The sequence below is a fragment of the Bombina bombina genome, chromosome 4, assembly GCF_027579735.1.
Source record: "Bombina bombina isolate aBomBom1 chromosome 4, aBomBom1.pri, whole genome shotgun sequence".
In the NCBI taxonomy this organism is placed as follows: Eukaryota; Metazoa; Chordata; class Amphibia; order Anura; family Bombinatoridae; genus Bombina; species Bombina bombina.
Window position 1 is genome coordinate 758267910 of NC_069502.1, and position 21046 is coordinate 758288955.

The following is a 21046-nucleotide window of genomic DNA, read 5'->3' on the forward strand; positions in this document are numbered from 1 at the left end:
CCCTTCTAACGGGGAGATTTTATTTCTTGAAAAGAAATACCTCAATTGGCACCACACAGAGGCCAATTATCTTTGATTTCTAAATACTACCATACTCTACAGAGGAGAAGCAGAGACACTACACAGACTTCTCAGCAAAAAGGTGAGCCACAAAAAAGTTTTTTTATACCTTGCTGTAAATCAGTACTTTTGTGTTACACCTTACAACTGTGCTCCCCTTTATGTTACTCCCTTTCTACAAGCGCTATAGTCTGGTACCCCCTAGATACTATATATACATATATATATATATATATATATATATATATATATATATATATATATATATATATATATATATATTGCTACAATAATAGAATGTCATTGATGCTGCCTTTCACACTTTAACATACACAATCTTCTACAACATATGTTGTCTGTTGGGGAGTATGCTAGTTACTGGCATAGTGTTATACTGAAATTAGCTTTATTATTTATTTATTTTATTATATCCTTATTATAGCAGCCCTATTTTGTCTTAATGTTTTAAGTTAACTCAAATATTTACAAACCTGTAATAATTACTGTTGGATTGTTTGCTATTTTTTTTTTAAGATTTCCAATACTTGTTTAGATTTAGCAGCTCGAAGGGTCCAAGGGGCCGAATTATCAAGCTCTGTATTGAGCTTGATGCCCCTGTTTCTTTGCGAGCCTAAAGACTGCTGCACCAAAATTTGTCCACCTGCTCTGAGGCTGTGGACATCAATTCGCCCAACCCTATACGATCGAACTGATTGACACTCCCTACTATTGGCTAGATTGGCCGGTAATCTTCAGGGGGCGGCATTGCACAAGCAGTTCACAAGAACTGCTTGTGCAATGATAAATGCCAACAGCGTATGCTGTTGGCATTTATTGATGTGCGGCGGACATGATACACTACATTGTATCATGTCCACTCGCACGTTAAGAAATCGGCCCCCAAGAGTCACACTTAGAATTTGTTATACTGATTTTTTTTATAAAACGAGGTTCATTACACTGTGTAAATGCACAGATGTGTTGCTATGTGATTTCTTAGGTACCTAAGCAAGTTATTTTCTTTAATATTGTGTATGATATACCACTTCACATGGAAGTCCTGCATATTCCTTTTGACACTTTTTCTTTTGTTTATGGGCATTTAAAAAATGTTGTATGATTGTTTTTTTCTATCTCAATTAAAAGATTAATTGGGGGGGGGGCGGAGACAGCCCTGCACCTGAGCGGTCGCACTCTACATGAGCTCCGGCTATATTTTATGGATATTTACTTTATTGACCGCTCAGGGCAGGTAACTATACACTGATCGAGAACAGCACATGAGGCAAAACACTTAAGCCCACTAAGAAGGCACAGGAGGCAACTACAGTGCCATATTTAGTGACATTTATTCACAGAGGACAGCACAGCGCTTATACCACAGGCGCCATTTTGAGGCGCAGGCCATGCTACAACATCACCTCTGACAGTAACCGGGAACAACAGGGACTTTGTAACCTCTGCATGATGGAGAGAAACCTTTTACCCACAGAAATAGCGGATAGGCTAAAGGCTTTTTGGGCGGCAGATGGACAGATGTTTTGAAGATCTACTGCTCTCCTTACACCCGGAGAACTACAGCGCGACTATTGCAACAGAGACACTGAAAGCTGAGACATGCGCCCAGCACAGCATAGCGGACCCTCAGGTCCCCATTCAGTCAAGTAGTGCTGCCGCCTATACTAAGCCAGGGTCTTGCTGGGGATCTCTGTCGGACACAGCGCCACCGCTTGCGCCGACGCAACTCCCCACCATACAGCAGCCAACACATAGGCCCTCGAGAGAGGGATCTCACTGCGGTATCCAGCCCCCGCTGGGGGCCAAGCAACGACAGCTCGACAAGCCCTGGTATACGCCTGATCTCATTACAGATGCTAGACCAACCGCCTACTGCAAACCTTTATCTAAAGTCCAGAGGAAGGTGGAAGGCAGAGAGAGTGTCCTGTATATGAACAGGCCGCAGAGTCTCAAAGATATTACTCAAAAGCCCCAGAAGCCTCACTCGGACTACAACAGATGTGCCGCAAGTCAGAAACTTCCTATAGCCGCTGTGTTTTCAGCCTTCAGATTGGGGATAGGATAAACAGGACAGCTGCTTCCTAAATCATGTCTCCATAACCTGCTTAGCATATGCTATGAGGAGGAGACACTCTTGCTTCAAAGGTCAATTTGGTTATGACCCCCACCAGTTTGAAATGTTAAAAATTAAGACACGCAGAGCTGAATTATTTATACTGTTTATTCAATGAGAATATTATTGTTCCACCTAAGTTTATATATAGTTTTATCTACACTTGGTACTATTCTAATGTTATGGGGAATATCCTCTAAACACTCATATTTATTATCTCATATGCTTCCTAGTATGGGTCTGCTCTATAAAGGGTTCTATTTCTCTCAATTATAGCACGTTCACATCTCTACAATGTATTACAGTTATTTATTATTGCTGCTCATATTACCCCTGTTGTAAAAGTGACACGCTTCCTAGAAGTAATTCCCTCATTCTCTCCTATGAAGAAGGAGCAGCATAGATATAGTATCTGCTGAAGCATTGTGCAAATTAAGGCATCATTTACCCAGATACATGTGAGAAGCACTCTTACTCTCTTGTTGAACCACTTAAGACCTAACCCCAAGACATAACTAATAGTGTTCCTATGAATGTCACGTGCACCAAGACTCCTCTACCAATGAAACCTATGAGGTGCCCTTCAAAATTTTTCCTGCTTAATGATGTCCCTCCTAACTACTACTCCCCTAATACTCCCTTACTACTAGACAACATATGCCTCTAACAATAGCCCACCTCCCCCCCCCCCCCAATCCTTCTTTTTCCCTTTTCTCACCTTTCTCCCTCCCTCCCTTTCATCTCTTTAAAGCAGTTTTATTCTGCTGACCTTCCCTATCTTGCTATCCCAACCACTAGGCCCAAAAGTGGCCTCTTCAAATGCCAATTTCCTCTACCTATACCCATAAGTTTTTCGGGGTTCAAAAGCAACTCCTCCTTTTCATAGAGGACCACATTCTAGAAAAAAATATAAAAACAGAGGTTCAAGGCAGATGCCCACACAGATTTAGTGTAATGTCTTTGTATTATTCAACAGCTTTTTATATGTTAATTACCCAGTTATTTTTTATTGCATGGCATCTCATTATCACTGTATTATCTTCACAACCTCAATAAAAAAATTATTAAAAAAAAAAAAAAAGATTAATTGGAATTAGAGAAATAACTAATACAATTTAAAAAAAAGTTATGTAAAGTTATGAAGTGAAATTAACAGTGCATGATTGTGTACAGCTAGGTCCTGGGACTCTCGAGCACTCATTGATAGGGATAGCTCCCTAAAGTGTTGGTTTATTTGGCACTGGAACATCCATTTATATAAAAAAAAAGTAATACATTTTGAAGCATTATCTTGTTATATGAGACAGATATTATGTCCATTTAAATGTCCAGTAATTTTACAAATATTTTACTTGGCAACCAGTTGAAATAGTGGACTATCCAGTTAAATACTGAACATCTGGAAGCCTCACATATCAAGTGACTTCCAATTCTATCTCTTGTGATGAGTGCTCTTCATTTGTATCAGCAAATGTGTAGGTTCCATCAAAATGTATACTGTATATAGATATGTCTGTTTCTAAAAATAAAAAAATAGTGTGTAGGTATGAAATTTAAATTTACATAGTAGAAAAAAAATGCACTCCATAGTATTAGAGCAGTTTATGTTTGAATTAACCACCACTTCCAATTAGCCTCTACAGCAGACTGCACCAATATCCTTTTTTTAGGAAGGCGGCATACAAACTAGTTCAAAAACTGATCTCAAGACTAACTTGTCCATCCTCTCTTTACCTGAGACTCAATGGGCTTGATGATCTAAAGCTTTCTTTTCTGGCAAGATGATTTAAAGCTCTTTATGCTGGCAAAATGATCTAAAGCTCTCTGTACTGGCGAGATGATCTAAAGCTCTCTGTTTTGGCGAGATGATCTAAAGCTCTCTGTACTGGCGAGATGATCTAAAGCTCTCTGTTTTGGCGAGATGATCTAAAGCTCTCTGTACTGGCGAGATGATCTAAAGCTCTCTGTTTTGGCGAGATAATCTAAAGCTCTCTGTACTGGCGAGATGATCTAAAGCTCTTTATGCTGGCAAGATGATCTAAAGCTCTCTGTTCTGGCAAGATGATCTAAAGCTCTCTGTACTGGCGAGATGATCTAAAGCTCTCTGTTTTGGCGAGATGATCTAAAGCTCTCTGTACTGGCGAGATGATCTAAAGCTCTCTGTTTTGGCGAGATAATCTAAAGCTCTCTGTACTGGCGAGATGATCTAAAGCTCTCTGTTTTGGCGAGATGATCTAAAGCTCTCTATACTGGCGAGATGATCTAAAGCTCTCTATACTGGCGAGATGATCTAAAGCTCTCTGTTTTGGCGAGATGATCTAAAGCTCTCTGTACTTGTGAAATGATCTAAAGCTCTATGTTTTCGCGAGATAATCTAAAGCTCTCTGTACTGGTGAGATGATCTAAAGCTCTCTGTCCTGGCGAGATGATCTAAAGCTCTCTGTTCTGGCGAGATGATCTAAAGCTCTCTGTTCTGGTGAAATGATCTAAAGCTCTATGTTTTCGCGAGATAATCTAAAGCTCTCTGTACTGGTGAGATGATCTAAAGCTCTCTGTCCTGGCGAGATGATCTAAAGCTCTCTGTTCTGGCGAGATGATCTAAAGCTCTCTGTTTTGGCGAGATGATCTAAAGCACTCTGTTCTGGAAATATAATCTAAGAAGTCTTGTCAGTACTGTGAGGTCCATCAAAGAATTTTAGAAACAAAAAATTTAGCTTTTGAACTGTTTTCACTATGCCAGGTTTTATTTATGATTGAGAGACACCTACTTTACAAAATAATGCAAACAATAGCCCCCCAATATTTTGAGTGATTTATCTCCATGATGGCGAGTTTTTGATAATCAGGCCCAATGTGTTTACTGAATTTAATAATAATCTCGATTGAAGCTTGATACTTTTTTTTATAATGAAATGCCACTTTGTAGTTAAATTGTTGGTTATGGTTGATGCAAGGACACACCTTTTATATGTATTTATTAAAGCAAATGTTCTTGCTTTTCCTGTGTGTGTTTGACAAAATGGTATCTGCAAATCTAGCAGCAGAAAATAGGTAAATGATTTAATATAATCAATCATATATTAGATTAGATTAAATAGTCACACGGTTAATTAATGTCAAGAATAAGATTTAATTTTCAAGGAACGATGATATTTTACCCTTCTTTCATATACATTTGAAATTTGGACAGTCTGCTTGTTATTTAAAATACATTATAGGGTGCCAATTAAGTCAAACTCCTTAAAGGGACACTAAAGTCAAAATCAATTTTTATGATTCAGATAGAGCATACAGTTTTAAGAAAATTTCAAATTTACTTCTAGTATCAAATTTTGCACATTATTTTTATATACACACTTTCTGAGGCACCAGCTCCTACTGTGGATGTGCACAAGTTCACAGACTATATGTATACTAGTCTGTGAGTGGCTGATGACTGTCACATGATTCAGGGGACTGGCAAATGGGGGGAAAAACACATTTGTCAGGGGGGAAAATCTACTGCTTATTTGAAATTCAGAGTAAGTGTTATTGTATTGTCTTTTCATTGGGCCCTTGTTAATTATGCAATTCTACTGTATTCTGTGGTCCTTTAAGACTGAAATAATATATATTCTGAATTACAGAAGGATGTTCAGAACTGGACTGGTCTCTTCCAGCCACAAATAGCACAAGTGAAGGACAAATCTTAATTGACGGTATGAAAACCTTACATTCAACGTCAGCTCTTGTTGTAAGTACAAAATAAAATATTTAATTAGTTAATTTTTTCATTTGATTCTATGAATATACTGTTTGATTTTATTAAGCTTATATAATGTGGTTAATAGATTTTTATATACCCACAAATGTAAGCAAAATCCTTATTTTACATACATATTTAAATCTGCTAACGATCTTTCAACAGCAAAGCATAACTGAAAACAACAGATATAGAATTTATAGAAATCTCAACACAGGTGTTACGTCCTAAAATAAGTGTGGGAACTCAAGATTTCTGCCCCCCTCCCCACACAATGTTCTCTCACAATTAACTTACCACCACCCCACACAATTTAATTTATATTATACATGTTCTAATACATATTAAAAAAAATTACATTTTCTTTATTGCCTTTATTAAAAAAATTAGAGAAATGTTAACCAAATGCTAAATCACTTGAAAAAAAAGTTGACTAGAAAATATCACATGAACATCTCTATGGAAGAAAAGAAGGAATGTTAAATAAACCAATAAGTATGCTTGCACCAGGATTTGCAAGGGAATGTAAATCTGGCATATTCAAACACCTATTTTGGCTTTTTTTTTTTTTTTTTTTTACCATGCGTATCACAATAAAAAGAGTACTTGATGGATAATTGATAGATAATTGCTCACAGAGCACTTACTCTGGTGAGCTGAAAAAATATATTTTGAGGTAAAATATCGGTAAAAAAGGTTAGAAATTCTATACATTTTTGCCCCAAGGCTTATGTTATTCAAATTGAGCTACTTTATTAACTAATAAATACATTGATTTATACAAATAATTATTTGTTTAATTTTCCACAATCCATTAGCAATATTTAATATATTAAGCAATTTGTGTTTTTAGAAAAATAGAAGTCTCGTCTGGAATTATTGTCAATGCCAAAATTGTGGGATATCATAATTGATACATTATAAATGAGTTAATAGACTTGTGGTCACTAAATTCACATTCACGTGATCTTTCAAAATTATAAAAATGCATTAGTCTGTCAAAACTCATGTCTTCATGACTTCTATACCTAAATAATACAAATCCAGATACCAACTTAAACATCATGGAATCATGGAATCTAAAGATTTTTAGTAAAATTCCTACAATATTTTGAAGGACCAGTCAACACAGTAGATCTGCATAAGCAACAAATGCAAGATAACAAGTCAATGCAATAGCACTAAGTCTGAACTTCAAATGAGTAGTAGATTTTTTTTTCTGATAATTTTAAAAGTTATGTCTTTTTCCACTCCCCCTGTACCATGTGACAACCATCAGCCAATCACAAATGCATACACGTACCATGTGACAGCCATCAGCCATTCACAAATGCATACACACTTATTCTTGCACATGCTCAGTAGGAGCTGGTGACTCAAAAAGTTTAAATATAAAAAGACTGTGCACATTTTGTTAATAGAAGTAAATTGGAAAGTTGTTTAAAATGGCATGCTCTATCTGAATAATGAGAGTTTAATTTTCATTGAGTGTCCCTTTAAGTATTCAGATTTTCCTCTCCATGTTAGTGGCTGATATATTCCAGATGAATAACATTATAGTACTGCTCAAAAGGGGTAATAGAAGCTGTACATTGTTATTTTTTTAAATAATTTTTATTGCGGTTTTAAAATATAAGTGCTGAGTTTGCAAGACACATGAAAATAGCTTATCAGGTGTACATATAGTTCAACATTAAACAAATTGTATATAACAAACACTTTTTAAAAAAATAAACATATAGGGGCCAATTTATCAATGTCTGTCCAACATGATACGCTGTAGCGTATCATGTCCAACAGACATTGCTGAATGCATTTAACATTGCACAAGTAGGTCTGGTGAACTGCTTGTGCAATGCCGCCACCTGCAGATTCTCAGCCAGCAGGGAGTGTCAATCAACCCGATCGTATAGGATTGGGCGGATTGATGTCTGCAGCCTCAGAGGCAGCAAACCAGTTAAGGAGCAGCGGTCTTAAGACCACTGCTTCATAACTGCTGTTTCCGGCAAACCTTAACGGTCGTGAGGAATCAGGGGCCATTCAGCCCTTAATGTCAGTCAAAGAAAAACATATTTATATATATAGGTAGGGCATTAAGAAACAATTGTAAAAAACATAAAAGATCATCAAATGAAAAACTAAAACTTTTTAAATCTTACATGAGGCTACCCTTTGACCTCTCATGTATCACAAAAAATAATATAATCAGAAGGTGTTTTGAAAACAAGGAGATCACTTTTTGATCTCTCATTACTTGTATTGTAAATTTCCACAAGTGGTATAGAAAGTTGTCTTATGGACCAACCTATTTACATTTATAATATCAAGTGGACAAAAGAGACACTATTGAGCTCTAGCTAGCATTCATCTGTGAACAGTATATTGCTAACAGAAATATTGGGGACTTAGCAATAATAATATATTGCCTCAAGGGCTTGTCCGGGCAGCAGCCATGGTTAGCTGCAATACTTGGAGCTCTGTATTCCAACATAGATAATCAAACAATATCTTTGTACAGGCTTACACTGCTATATACTGTATGCCGTGAACTGAACCTTAATAAAAATAATAATAAATAAAAAAATAGTACATTGCCTCTCGGAGAAATGTACCGCCTAGGGACTTAGCAAAGAAGGGTCAAGGATGCAATATACTTTAACAATTTAGGAAGAAGGATAAGCTAAAATGTTACAATTCAACAAGGACATATACCTGGTCACCTCTAAAGTGAAACGCCATTTTATGTCAATAAAATTATAAACAGAAGATGTAATTGGGTGGTTAGAAATAAAATATGAGTGACTAGTCCTAAAACCTGTGTACACGGGCCATTTTCTGTAGTGCAGCGGTCCCACCCGCCCGGCCATGCCCCCCACCATGCCCGCTCCCGTCAGTCACACCCCCATCATGCCCAGTCACGTCTCCCGTCATGCCTGCTCCCGCCCACCCTTTCTGCTGTCTGATTCTCACTGACTGATCCTTCGTTACGGCCAGGTACATTTGTCCTCGTGCAGTCTCTACTGTGCATGACAGCTTTGGACAAACATACCTGACTTTTTATTATATAGGATAGGTCTTACAAACAAAAACAGTCAAGATAATGAAATAAATGGGTAACAGCGCTGTAAGTTGTGCTTAAAAGTATCACAATTTGGACAGTTAAATTTGGATCATGGTAAAATGGACTGTTACCCTTAGGAAGCTGAGCAGGAAAGGACAAAGACCAAAGCCTTTGCAGTATTCTTCATAAGGGAGATTAATACACCAAATTACTGACTAATAAACCATACTGGAGACCATATTCTAAGAAGAACCATTGCTTGTCAGGAGATACAAAATACTTATTCACCAGGCAGAGTTCTTTCCTTTGAATGTAAGTAAATGGATATATTACCATCTTAGGCCTAGATTACAAGTGGAGTGCAAAAATATTAGAGCTTTTGTTTGTTTTGTTTTGTTTGCTAACACCGCTCAAATTAAATCGATAGTGCTCCTATTCTTGCACTCATATTACAATTGTGCTCAAACAAAAGCCTCCTGTAAGCTAACAACTGGAAGTCCGATAGTGTGGCCGCACTAACTCCCTCAACCCAAATCAAAGCTTGTTCTGGCTTTCGCTCAAGTGCTAACCCAAAGGAGCATTAATCCAAGTGCTCTAAATCTGAAGGTATGTTAAGAAATACTTAAAATAGCATTGTTCTTTACTTAGAAGAAAATGTTATTTTTAAATATATATATATATATTTAAGTATATGTATTTCTATATATATATTTAATTTTATATATATATATATTGTAACATGTATTTATATGTGTGTATGTATATATCTGTATATATGTACTGTATGTATGTGTGCATATACATATATAGACATATACACATATATAGTGACATACACACTAAAATACAAATATATACACATATATATACCTTGTCACTTAGAATATCTTTTTAAAACACTTTTTCAACATTTATTTTAATAATAAACATATTATATATATATATATATATACTGAACATGAAATACTTTTTTTAATTTGCTTTACATGTGTTTTGTTATACTTTTATTCTAGACCTAATACTTTACTCCAGGTCTCAAATCAAGCTAACTTTTTTAGCAAAGTTATGTGTTTTGCTTGAACACATGATTCACAACTTGTGAGTGATGTTTAACACTGCTATTAAACATTCTCTAGTAATTCTGTTTTAGCATGGCCTTGTAATACTAAATTGTGCTCTAATCTTAGTGTGGTCACGCAATCTTGATAGCACACCCTGTGCTATAAATAGCGCTCCACTTGTAATCTAGACCTTAGTTAGGTAAACCACTACTAGTTAAGTTAAGCCACATTTTCATGCTACAGGCACTGACATAAGGTCGCAAGTATATAATCTAAGTCATGCAAAAGCCAAGGAAGAAGGATTATATAACCTCCTACTACAGTGAAATAACACCTATACAAATAATAATAACCATGGTTAACAGGAACCATTGTTATCAGGTACTTACTGAGGTTTAAGTATGAAGTCTGAAGTTTAAGTTTCATGCCACTCCAGATCTAAAGGATAAGTGTAGTTATTCTTACCTCCTTTCCTAATATAGATATTTTGTGCTTACCTACATCCCTACCTAGACTTTTGGCTAAGGTCAATATATACTAAAAATAGGAGAGAGAAAATAAACACAGGAACCACTATGCAACAAAGTTAAACTCTCAAATTATATTGAAGTTTCGGAAATAGAAAATGAAGGGTATTGTGTCATGTGTAATAGGGAGCTGACAGTGTCTAAATATTAAATGCTAGATTGAAATTTACACTCCTGCTTAACTCAAGACAGGGTTTATAGCAGCAGATCATTATACCTAGATATATAAATAACACAGATGCAGCTCTATAAGCAGTGCAATAATGTTCTCTTGAAATTACTGCAAAACAGAATTATGGAGAATGTAGCCACTGCAATGACAATAAAATGCACAGCATAAAAACACTAATATGTAAATAGCTAGTTTTGCTATGGTATTAGTCTCTAAAACTCTAAGAGTATTTATAAGAAGTCTTATTAAACATTTTAAGCACTATAAACAGGTTTATCAGAAGTTTTGAGTCACAGTAATTAAAGGGACAGTTTACTCAAAATTTTTCTCCCCTTTAATTTGTTCCCAATGATCCACTTTACCTGCTGGAGTGTATTAAATTGTTTACAAGTAGCTCCTTTACCCTTATATTGGCATTTGAAATAGTTAATTTAGCATGTGGTATCCCCACCTATTCTGAAAGTTTGTGGCCGTGCGTACCAGCTATAGATAAGCTTTGTAAACACAGCCAGCAGAAGAAATTACACTCCCAGTGTGATAAAGCAGAGATAAGGTAATAAAATGTTGATTTTCCATTGTTCTCTCAAAGTATTGGTGATTGTTTTAAGGTCAGATATAAGATAAAGAAGCAGGTATATGTGCACAATGTGATACAGTAATGAGATCTGATTATACCTACAAGTTCAACCCATTTTATAAGGCTGTGGCTTCAAAACACAAAATCAGAGCTTTAATATACAGAAATAAACCTTAAAAAGCTAATTTTCATACACTTTTTACTCTGCAGTTGGTAAAAAAAGCAATTGTAAACACATTAAGGGAAAAACTATTTTACAGTATACTGTCCCTTTAAGCCTGATTACTTCTCAATAAAAAAACCCTCTGCTAGCTAGCAGTAGTATTTATCAGCAGTAAAACATAAATATATAGCTATATGTCTATATTCTATAGATCTTATCTTATCAGACCCTATTTATTTCAAATAGTCCTTTGTGATGAATCATATGAGAAGACGAAGTCGCGTTATAATCTGCACAGTCTCAGGAGTCAAGAATTTAATTTGATGCAAAGTTTATCGACTTATGTCGCTTGACGCATATGTCCTACAAGATCATAGGGACACACCATGTCTATCTGAGCTTTAACTGATCCCAACAATCCAACTAGTCAGGGTGACAGGACCTTGGTTCCATGGGCTGTTATATCCCCTATAACTTTGGATTTCCTTCTTCATATCCCTAGAGGATGTAAGTAAGTCCAGGCAGAAATTTTTCGATCCACTCCAGTGAGACCAGCCTTAGACTAGGGCCAGTCTAGATGTATTACAGAGTTCCCTAATAGCAATCCCCATCTCCAGGGGAAAACGTGATCAGCTGAATAGGTTTTCTCAGGTGTATCAACTACTGAAGCATAGAGACTGATATCAAGGGTAGGAATCCTCTCTATTATGTATACATCACCAAGATTAGCCAGAAATCTTTCATCTAGCCCAGTCGATTGCTCCATCTTTTCTACTCAAGTGCTTTATGTAGTATTGGTGACTGCCGATATCCAAGCACTGTCTATAATATCATAGGTAGCTTTCTTCTCAGTCATTAGTATGTCCTTTAAAGATGCAGGGATCTGATCTCGAGCTCCATCCTGTACAAGATATGTGCCTAGACAAAAGTGTGCATCAGTACGTTTACTAAGTTTTTGAAAATGGTCCTTTAAAAGAGGGGGTAAAGCTTCCCTTAAATGCTCTCATGTTCAACAACATTCTGCACTGTTAATCAGTTTCAGTTACTTGAATAAATTGAATCTTAAATGCAGGTGAAGAAAGAAGAACAATATACGCTCTTTACTACACTATTTTCACATAGGGGGGAAGTTGAGGCCTATCCTCTTGGTCAATATCGACAGACAAAGGAGGTTTTTAAAAATAATATTAATTCAATGCATTGAATTGTCGCGCTTTGTAACTTTCAGTGTTGGATACCAATGAAAACAGCTGATATTTTCTGTGTAATCAGCTTCCTTCTACTCTGTTGTTGATATTGCTGTTGGGCCAGCTGCTTGGACACTCCCATTGTTATTTTGCCAATCCAGTCCAAATTATATTTGCCTTGCTTCATCACACCCATTAAACAAAGATGTGCACCCTTGAGTGATTAGAGAAAGGATTATTGACTATATTTATTAAAGGGACACTAAACATTTCATGCACCTCTCTGTACTCATGGGCGCTGCCTTTATGGAACTTAGGTTATACTGAAGGTGTCTGAAGGAGGTTTGCTGCACATGTGCAAACAGGTCAGCACTGGAATGTAGTAAAAGATACATTTTAACATGGTGGCACCCATAGAGGCAGGGAATAATCGCAATGCTATGCTTATAAAATGTATTAGGGCCAAGTATATATATATATATATATATATATATATATATATATATATATATATATATATATATATATATATATATATATATATATAAAATGTATTTTTTATAAATTATAAATCTAAACCTATATATATCTAAATGACTATATATAGGCATAGCTAAATAAAGATACAAATATGAATATCTATTTAAAAATACATAGAACATTTTTTCCCTATGTGAAGAACTTTGGAATGTAAAATATTTACAGTATGTACACAGAAAAACACATTATTAAATATTAAAACATTTTAAAATGTATTTTTTATGTTTTAAGGTATTTGAGTGGAATATGTGTATACATGTGTATGTATGTGTTTATATGTATATATACGTATGCATATATGCATATATGTATGCATATACATATACACATTTATATACACACATACATATATTTAGACATGTATATATACATTTGCAGATATACATGAATATATACATGATGTATATCTGCAAATGTGGTATACATGATACATTGCACTGCATGTGAAATGGGATGCTATATTGGAGAAACAAGCCAAAAACTGCACCTTCGAATGAACTTACACAGACACTCAATCAAAAACCACTGTGAAACAAAATACTGCACCCCTGTTGGTCACCATTTCACCCAACCTGACCACTCCATCCAAAACCTCAAAATCAAAATTCTCAGAGGCAAATTCAAAAACACCATGGAAAGAAAAACCTTTGAAATGAAAATGATAATGCACTTCAACTTGTTTAATTCTGGACTAAATGTGGATTCTTAACACATTATCAAAATTGCATTGAATTGGTCAGTATTGCTTCAGACTTGATAAAGGAAGGAACTCTTCCGAAAGCTTGTCATCTTATAAATGTATAGTTAGTCCAATAAAAAAAGTATCATTGCTCAATGCAATACTCTTGTTATTTTGATATCTAAATCTCTAGATTAATACGGCTAGTCCAATCAACGTATATATATATATATATATATATATATATATATATATATACACATTACAGCCCTTTAAATTCAAATACCTTATCATATACCATATATACATTTTAACCCTTTTTATTTTTTTTAAATATTTCTATGAATAATTTTTATTAGTGTAAATATTAGTGTAACACTTTAGTTAAATGTATTTATGTTGTGTTTGGTGCAACTTTTTATCTAGTCCTAACCCTTTACGAGAGGACTTCAGTGTGCGCTTGTGCAGTCGCGCTTATTTTCAGCTTGTAATATGTGTGCAAGTTAGTGCGGCGAGATATTTTAATATCGAACAGACGCTAATGTTAGTGCGTCACATGTAATCTAGCCCTTAGTGTTCAAGGTCCTTTTAAATCCTTTTATGCTAATATACCAGAAAAAAATATTTCAGATGAGCTAAGCCATTTTTCAACTCAATGAACAAACCAATATCTATTCAAGCAAGTTTGTTTTTCTTCACTTCAACTAATTTATTATGTTTTTTAAATGATTTCAAACCAATACAACTTTGTTTTACATTTTTTCAAAACTCTTGCTGAAAGATAAACCTTCAAAAAAAGTTAAGGAAATTGCTTACACTTTTTCACTATATCTATTACTAATCTTTCAGTTTGGAGGACCTTTAACAACAATTGTGACTTACAAAATCTGGGAAACTCTGAAGATCTCCTTTTTAACCAACCTAAAGGTCATCTCTCCTATATAGTAAAAACATGCCCATATAATTATTATTATAGTCCTCAGTATTAACTAGTTCGTCTGGAGATTTAAATAGATTTCTAATTTTGATCATCTATATTGTTGGTTGAGGTTGTCAACAAAAAACTTTAGTATGGGAAGAAATTAAATACGTTTTGTTTAGAAGTCTAGAAGATGTTATAATGTTAAATAACCTTATTGTGTGCCTACACACTAGCAATGAGACACCATAAAGAAACTAACAAAACAATAATTTGAGCTTCCCAAGATATTAATGCTGATACAACTATTTTTATTAGGCAAATAATTAGTAGAGTGACAAATAAATGGTCCTTTCACCGATATGTTCACCACCCCTATACCTATCCCATATACGTTTGTTTTCCACTAGTTCTAACATAATTTTTTAATACTTTCCCCTTCCTTTCCCAACTGCAAATGTCTTCCAAGTCAGACAAAAGATAAATATTTGCATTTATGTTATATCTTCTTACATTCTACGTCATTTATACTTGGATGCCCAGTAATCAAATCATTTCAATTCGATAAGCTTGTGAACTAGAGCTACAGAAAGCACATACCAGTAGCAGCATTCCAGGTCTAAATACACTGAAAATGCAATAGTGTTTAATTACCCTAAGTGAGATAACGACAAACTAAATCCAGCCCTGTGTCCTTGCAACCTGTGCTCATAGTAATGGTTTCAGTTATGTACAACCATTATATAAAAAAAATTCCCCTTCCACAATGCCCCCCCCCCCCCCCAACCAGTGATGCTAAAGTTTAAGCAAGCTTTTACAACCGCACATATCTTGTAAAGCCTTTAAGAAGTCAGCAGTTGGTAAACAAGCATGTCCTCTAGCACCACATTAAATGGACATAAGTCAAAATTAAACTTTCATTATTCAGATAGAGCATGCAATTTTAAACAACTTTCCAATTTACTTCCATTAACAAAATGTGCACAGTCTCTTTATAGTTACTCTTTTTGAGTCACCAGCCCCTACTGATCATGTGCAAGAATTCAGAGACTATACGTATATGCATTTGTGATCGGCTAATGGCTGTCACATGATGCAGGGGGAGTGGAAATAGACATAACTGAAATTTGTCAGACAAAAATCTACTACTCATTTGAAGTTTAGACTCTGGGGCAGATTTATCATCAGTCTGTCGGACATGAGCCAATCGGCCGCTAACAGGGGGTGTCAATCAGCCTGATCGTATACGATTGTGTGGATTGATGTCCGCAGCCTCAGAGCAGGCGGACCAGTTATGGAGCAGTAGTCTTAAACTCAATCAAAATTAAACTGTCATGATTCAGAAAGAGCATGCCATTTTAAACAACTTTCCAATTTACTTCCATTAACTAAATGTGCACAGTCTTTGTATATTTAAACTTTTTGAGTCACCAGCTCCTACTGAGCATGTGCAAGAATAAGTGTGTATGCATTTGTGAATGGCTGATGGCTGTCACATGGTATGTGTATGCATTTGTGATTGGCTGATGGCTGTCAGATGGTACAGGGGGAGTGGAAAAAGACATAACTTTTAAAATTGTGAGAAAAAAAATCTACTACTCATGTGAAGTTTAGACTAAGTGCTATTGCATTGTCTTGTTATCTCGCATTTGTTGATTATGCAAATCTACTGTATTTACTGTTCATTTAATAGTTACTAATATTAATATTGGGCAGTTTGGAATAGAATTAAATGATTATTCACTCAAGTGCATTTTTATTGTCTCCTAGGATTCAAACAGTAATATTTCTGAGTTATATGTAAAACTACTGAAGTTAGAACATGAAACGGAACTTCTCAGGGACATTAATCGAACTTTGAGAGAGGAAAATATTTTTTTGAAAGAGACACTGAAGAAATCAGAGGCAGGAACATTTGAAAGTAAGTAATGCATGGGGCAAAAAATAAGAAATACAAATAATAGGCTGTAGTTCTGGATATATCTTTCTTTACCCATACAAACAATGGTCATAATGAGGTTACGGAAGGATATTTGAATATAATGTGGAAGTTTGAAAAGCTACTATATATTGTATTTATCCATTTAAAAGATACATTTGAAATAATGGTATTGATTGGCACATCAACTTTGAAGAAAACAAGTGTTTGCATTTGGCTACATTTTAGAGGGCCAAAAATGGTTTTTATACCTGATTTTTAGGACTTTTAAAATCTGAATCAGTTGGTACATGAAGGGACACAGATGTTCTCATGTACTATGCATTTTTAAATATTTCTTATAATGTAAGGAGGTGTACAAATATGTATAATACATGGAGGATGGTTTAGCAATACCTAGCCCATTAAGAATAGATCCTCCTGGGGGGCGGAGCTGACCACTGGAGCGGCAAGACGTGTTCTTCGGGAGCTCCAGGACTAAATCTTGATATTAGGGATTAAAGATAATTCTAGCTTTACTATAGAGATATATTCAGAAACCCTAGATGAAGTCCTGTCCGAGGACACTTTTGACAAGTTGGGGAGCACCTGCTATAACCGGTTTCCTTGCCTATGCTCTTCGATGAAGCCACAAGGTCATCGATCACTTACACCAGAAACAAGGCCGAAGTTCTCTATGAGTTAGAATCAATGTGTTTGAGGCTTAGGCTGCGCACCTATACCCCCCCCCAGGTAACTGGGTAACACCACAAGAGCACTAAAACACTGTACTATATAACCTGGAGCAGCACTTAGTGTACTACGCAACATAACTATGTATACTATGGAGACTACTACTATTTTGGGAGAAATAGGCACCCTTCTTACCAAATATCAAGAGACATTTACAGAGTCCCTTAAATCAGCGTTTGACCCCTCTACTGCCACTTCATCGGCTGGGGCTCCCTGGATTGCCTACACTAATGATCGATGTGACGATGGAGGTGCCTTGGGGTCCCGACACCTGCCGCCTGCTGTGACTACGGATATCAAGTTGCCTGAGGAGAGGAGATCAATCCGGTCAGTACTTCAGCAAACACAAGACGTGCGCTTTCTCTGCTGATAAAGAGACTATCTACAATGAAGGACTACCTGAGGAATGTGCTGATGGCCCTGCAGATCTATCAAGCATGACTGTGCAACCCGCAGATGCCACGGAGATTAAACCTAAAGAAGAAATATCCACAAAGTCTGCCTCACACAAAGTGAAACTGGCCTCTACTCTGCAACGTTTAAGGCTATGCATGCTGGAGAGGATCGGCAAGACAACTAGGTACTGTTTGATCCCTTGAGCAAATCCAGATACTTTGAGGGAATCTGCGATAAGAGACACTTACACCTCCATGCTGTCAAAAGGTTTGCAGAAGGATCGTCCCTTTGAGCAAGATCTTAAGTTTGCACTAGACTGTTGCCATATAGAAATGTCAGCTGGGCTAAACATGGGGACTTGGTCTCTGATTACACAGCCTATAGTTTCCGAGGCAGCCAATCTGTCTGTGCTCAGTTATATTAGCAGTGGAATATCTGGGGCTTTTGGCTATTATATGGTCGGTTTCGATCACACTCAACACTTCCTCCTGAGTCGCTCTGGGGTGCTCCAGCCAAGATGTTTGTTAGGTCTGGAGTGGGGTAAACTATTCTCACAATAAATAAATAAATAAATACATAAAATATAAAAGTGAGCTTAGAACATTACCTGCTTTGGTATATATAGCTACCTGTTGGGATTTATATTTGAGTTTACAGCCTTAGTTATCTATAAGGATTCATTTAGAGTAAATGTATTTTGTACTATTAGAGGCATGGTGCCTACTTGGGGGACCAATAGGAGTATCACTACATACATAGATATATGTTCTCTTTGTTTTTGTTTTTTAATCCTGCTACCTTGCCATTTTTTTAGGGTAAGAAACTCTTGCCTCATAAATAGTTAAGCGGTATGCTAGTTATTTCAACTATAAGTATCTTTCAGGATAGGGGAGAAATTCTTTACACAGCGTTCACTATCCCCTTACAAAATGAAGGTTGTTAATAATTATTTTGTTATTCAAATTTCTATTACTGTAGCCTGACTTCATTAAAAGCTATTACCGTAGATACTCGAGTATAACTCAAGATTTTTGTGACAAAATTGGAGGGGTCGCGGTATATTTGAGAAATTTCATTTAATCTGATTTGATGCTGTCTTTAAGATGTGCACTAAACACGTTCCACAGCATTAATGCTCTCTTGTGGTACAGACTATCTTTATTTATATTTTGTCTCTATGCAACATGAAGTGAGCTATGAGAGCCACTTTCAGTTGTATTATGTGGCGTGCTTCTTTACTGTACATATTGGCAGCTTGAGCAGCACTGTTTTTTTTTTTATTGTGGGGCGCACTTCTGGTCTGTCAGTACTCATGCTTTCTGCTGCTTGTCAGCACGCATTGTGTCAAGCTGGGGGTGCACTCTTGCAGATTCAACATGGTGGTGATGCGCTTTGAAGAGAGCGGAGGCGTGCTATTCATGCCTATGTGCTCCGGAGTTTTGGCAGCTTACCACAAGAGCTTAGAAGCTGTTGCAGCTCTTCTGTCTCTCAGTCTTATAGTTGCTGTACCAGCTTCCCATATCGCTAAATTGGTGAAAGAGGGTGAGTACCATAATCTTCAGATGCTAAAGGGGTCCCAAATATTATATTTCATTGTTTTATTCTAACTCAGGCTTAGTTTGACTCATATAGCTGAGGTGTCCACAAATTGCTGAGGGGCATTTATACACTTATACACTGATATGGTAGTGTTTGTTATTACTCAGTACTTAATTACTATAGCTTTGTATTATTTTACATTGCTTCTCGCGTTATATCTGTGTCTTGAACTTTTCTCCCATTTCCATAATAAATTTCTATCTTTCGCGTTATACTCGGGTAGCGTTATACTCGGGTAGCGTTATACTCGAGTATCTACGGTAAGGGTCTATGAATCCAAATAGCATGTTAGTTTGTTTGCTATTACTCATTACTTTACTATAGGCATGTACCTTATACTGCCATCAGTTTGAAGCAGGATGGCGATAAATCAATATAAGCATAGCACTTCTATTTAAAGGGACACTAAACGCTAAAATTTTCTTTCATTATTCAGATAGAGAATACAAATGTAAACAACATTACAATTTACTTCTATTATTTATTTTGCTTAATTTGTTAGATATTCTACTGAGCCTATCTAGATATGCTTTTCAGCAAAAAATATCAAGAGCATAAAACAAATTAGATAATAGAAGTCGATTAGAAAGTTGTTTAAAAATGCATGCTCTTTCTAAATCATGAAAGAAAAAATGTGGGTTTCATGGCCCTTTAACTTTTCTTGTATATGTAGATGTCCTACTAAGCAATGCTCTGCTGACAGAGGGGCATAATCTATACAGAATTTGGCTTATAAACTCTTTGTTGCAGAATGTAGGTTACATGCTTTATTCCTCTGTCTTCCATATGAAGCAATAAGACCCTGACCATTAGATAGCTGGAAGCTATTATTATAGGTTATAGTAATTGAAGGTCTCTTGATGTTCCACAACATCGCTTTGTAAAAGTTGTTAAAGGGCCATGATACCCCAATGTTGAAACATTTAAAAGTGATGCAGCAAAGCTGTAAAAAGCTGACTAGAAAATATCACCTGAACATCTCTATGTAAAAAAAGAAAGATATTTTACCTCAAAATGTCCTAAGTATTCAAACCCCATTGCAAAGGACTTTAAGCAGCAAATCAGTATATCTGTCCCCAGACATGCAAGGGAGTGAGCCTTGTGCACACTCATGTTATTTCCCTATTCAGTTTAAGGAAGTTTACTATGAAATCTCATGAGAGTTAAGTCAAATCTCATGAGATCACAGTAATAGAGTTCATGACCTCAGCACTGTTGATGCCGATTGGCTGCTGTTCATTTCTTTATTTATTTTTTTACCTGCAGCTGGACAGCAGCTGAAGTATAACTTTTTACAAAGCACTTGCTCTGCTGAGCTGAGGAAATTGTAAGGTAAAATATCTTCCTTTTTTACATAGAGATTCTCAGGTGATATTTTCCTGTCAGCTTTTTACAGTTATACTGCATCAGTTTCATGTGATTTAGTATATGAGTATTATGTCCCTTTAAGTTTGTTTGAGTGTTATATTGTCCTGTTTCCTAAATCATACAAGTGAAGGTTTAGGACCATTTTGTGGTATAATTAGCAATGTCTAACAGCTAAGCCTCATGCTATCATATT

General features: G+C 36.0%; 1 protein-coding gene across 1 annotated transcript in view; it reads left to right on the forward strand.

Annotated features, from left to right (window-relative positions):
- LOC128657825 (kinesin-like protein KIF28P) overlaps positions 1 to 17443 on the forward strand; it is a 109653-nt gene extending 92210 nt beyond the window's left edge. The window contains exons 20-22 of the mRNA XM_053712245.1: positions 5818 to 5924; positions 16590 to 16740; positions 17283 to 17443. Coding sequence (XP_053568220.1) covers positions 5818 to 5924; positions 16590 to 16740; positions 17283 to 17443 — 419 coding nt within the window. The remainder of the gene's footprint in view (positions 1 to 5817; positions 5925 to 16589; positions 16741 to 17282) is intronic.
- The last annotated feature ends 3603 nt before the right edge of the window (positions 17444 to 21046 follow it).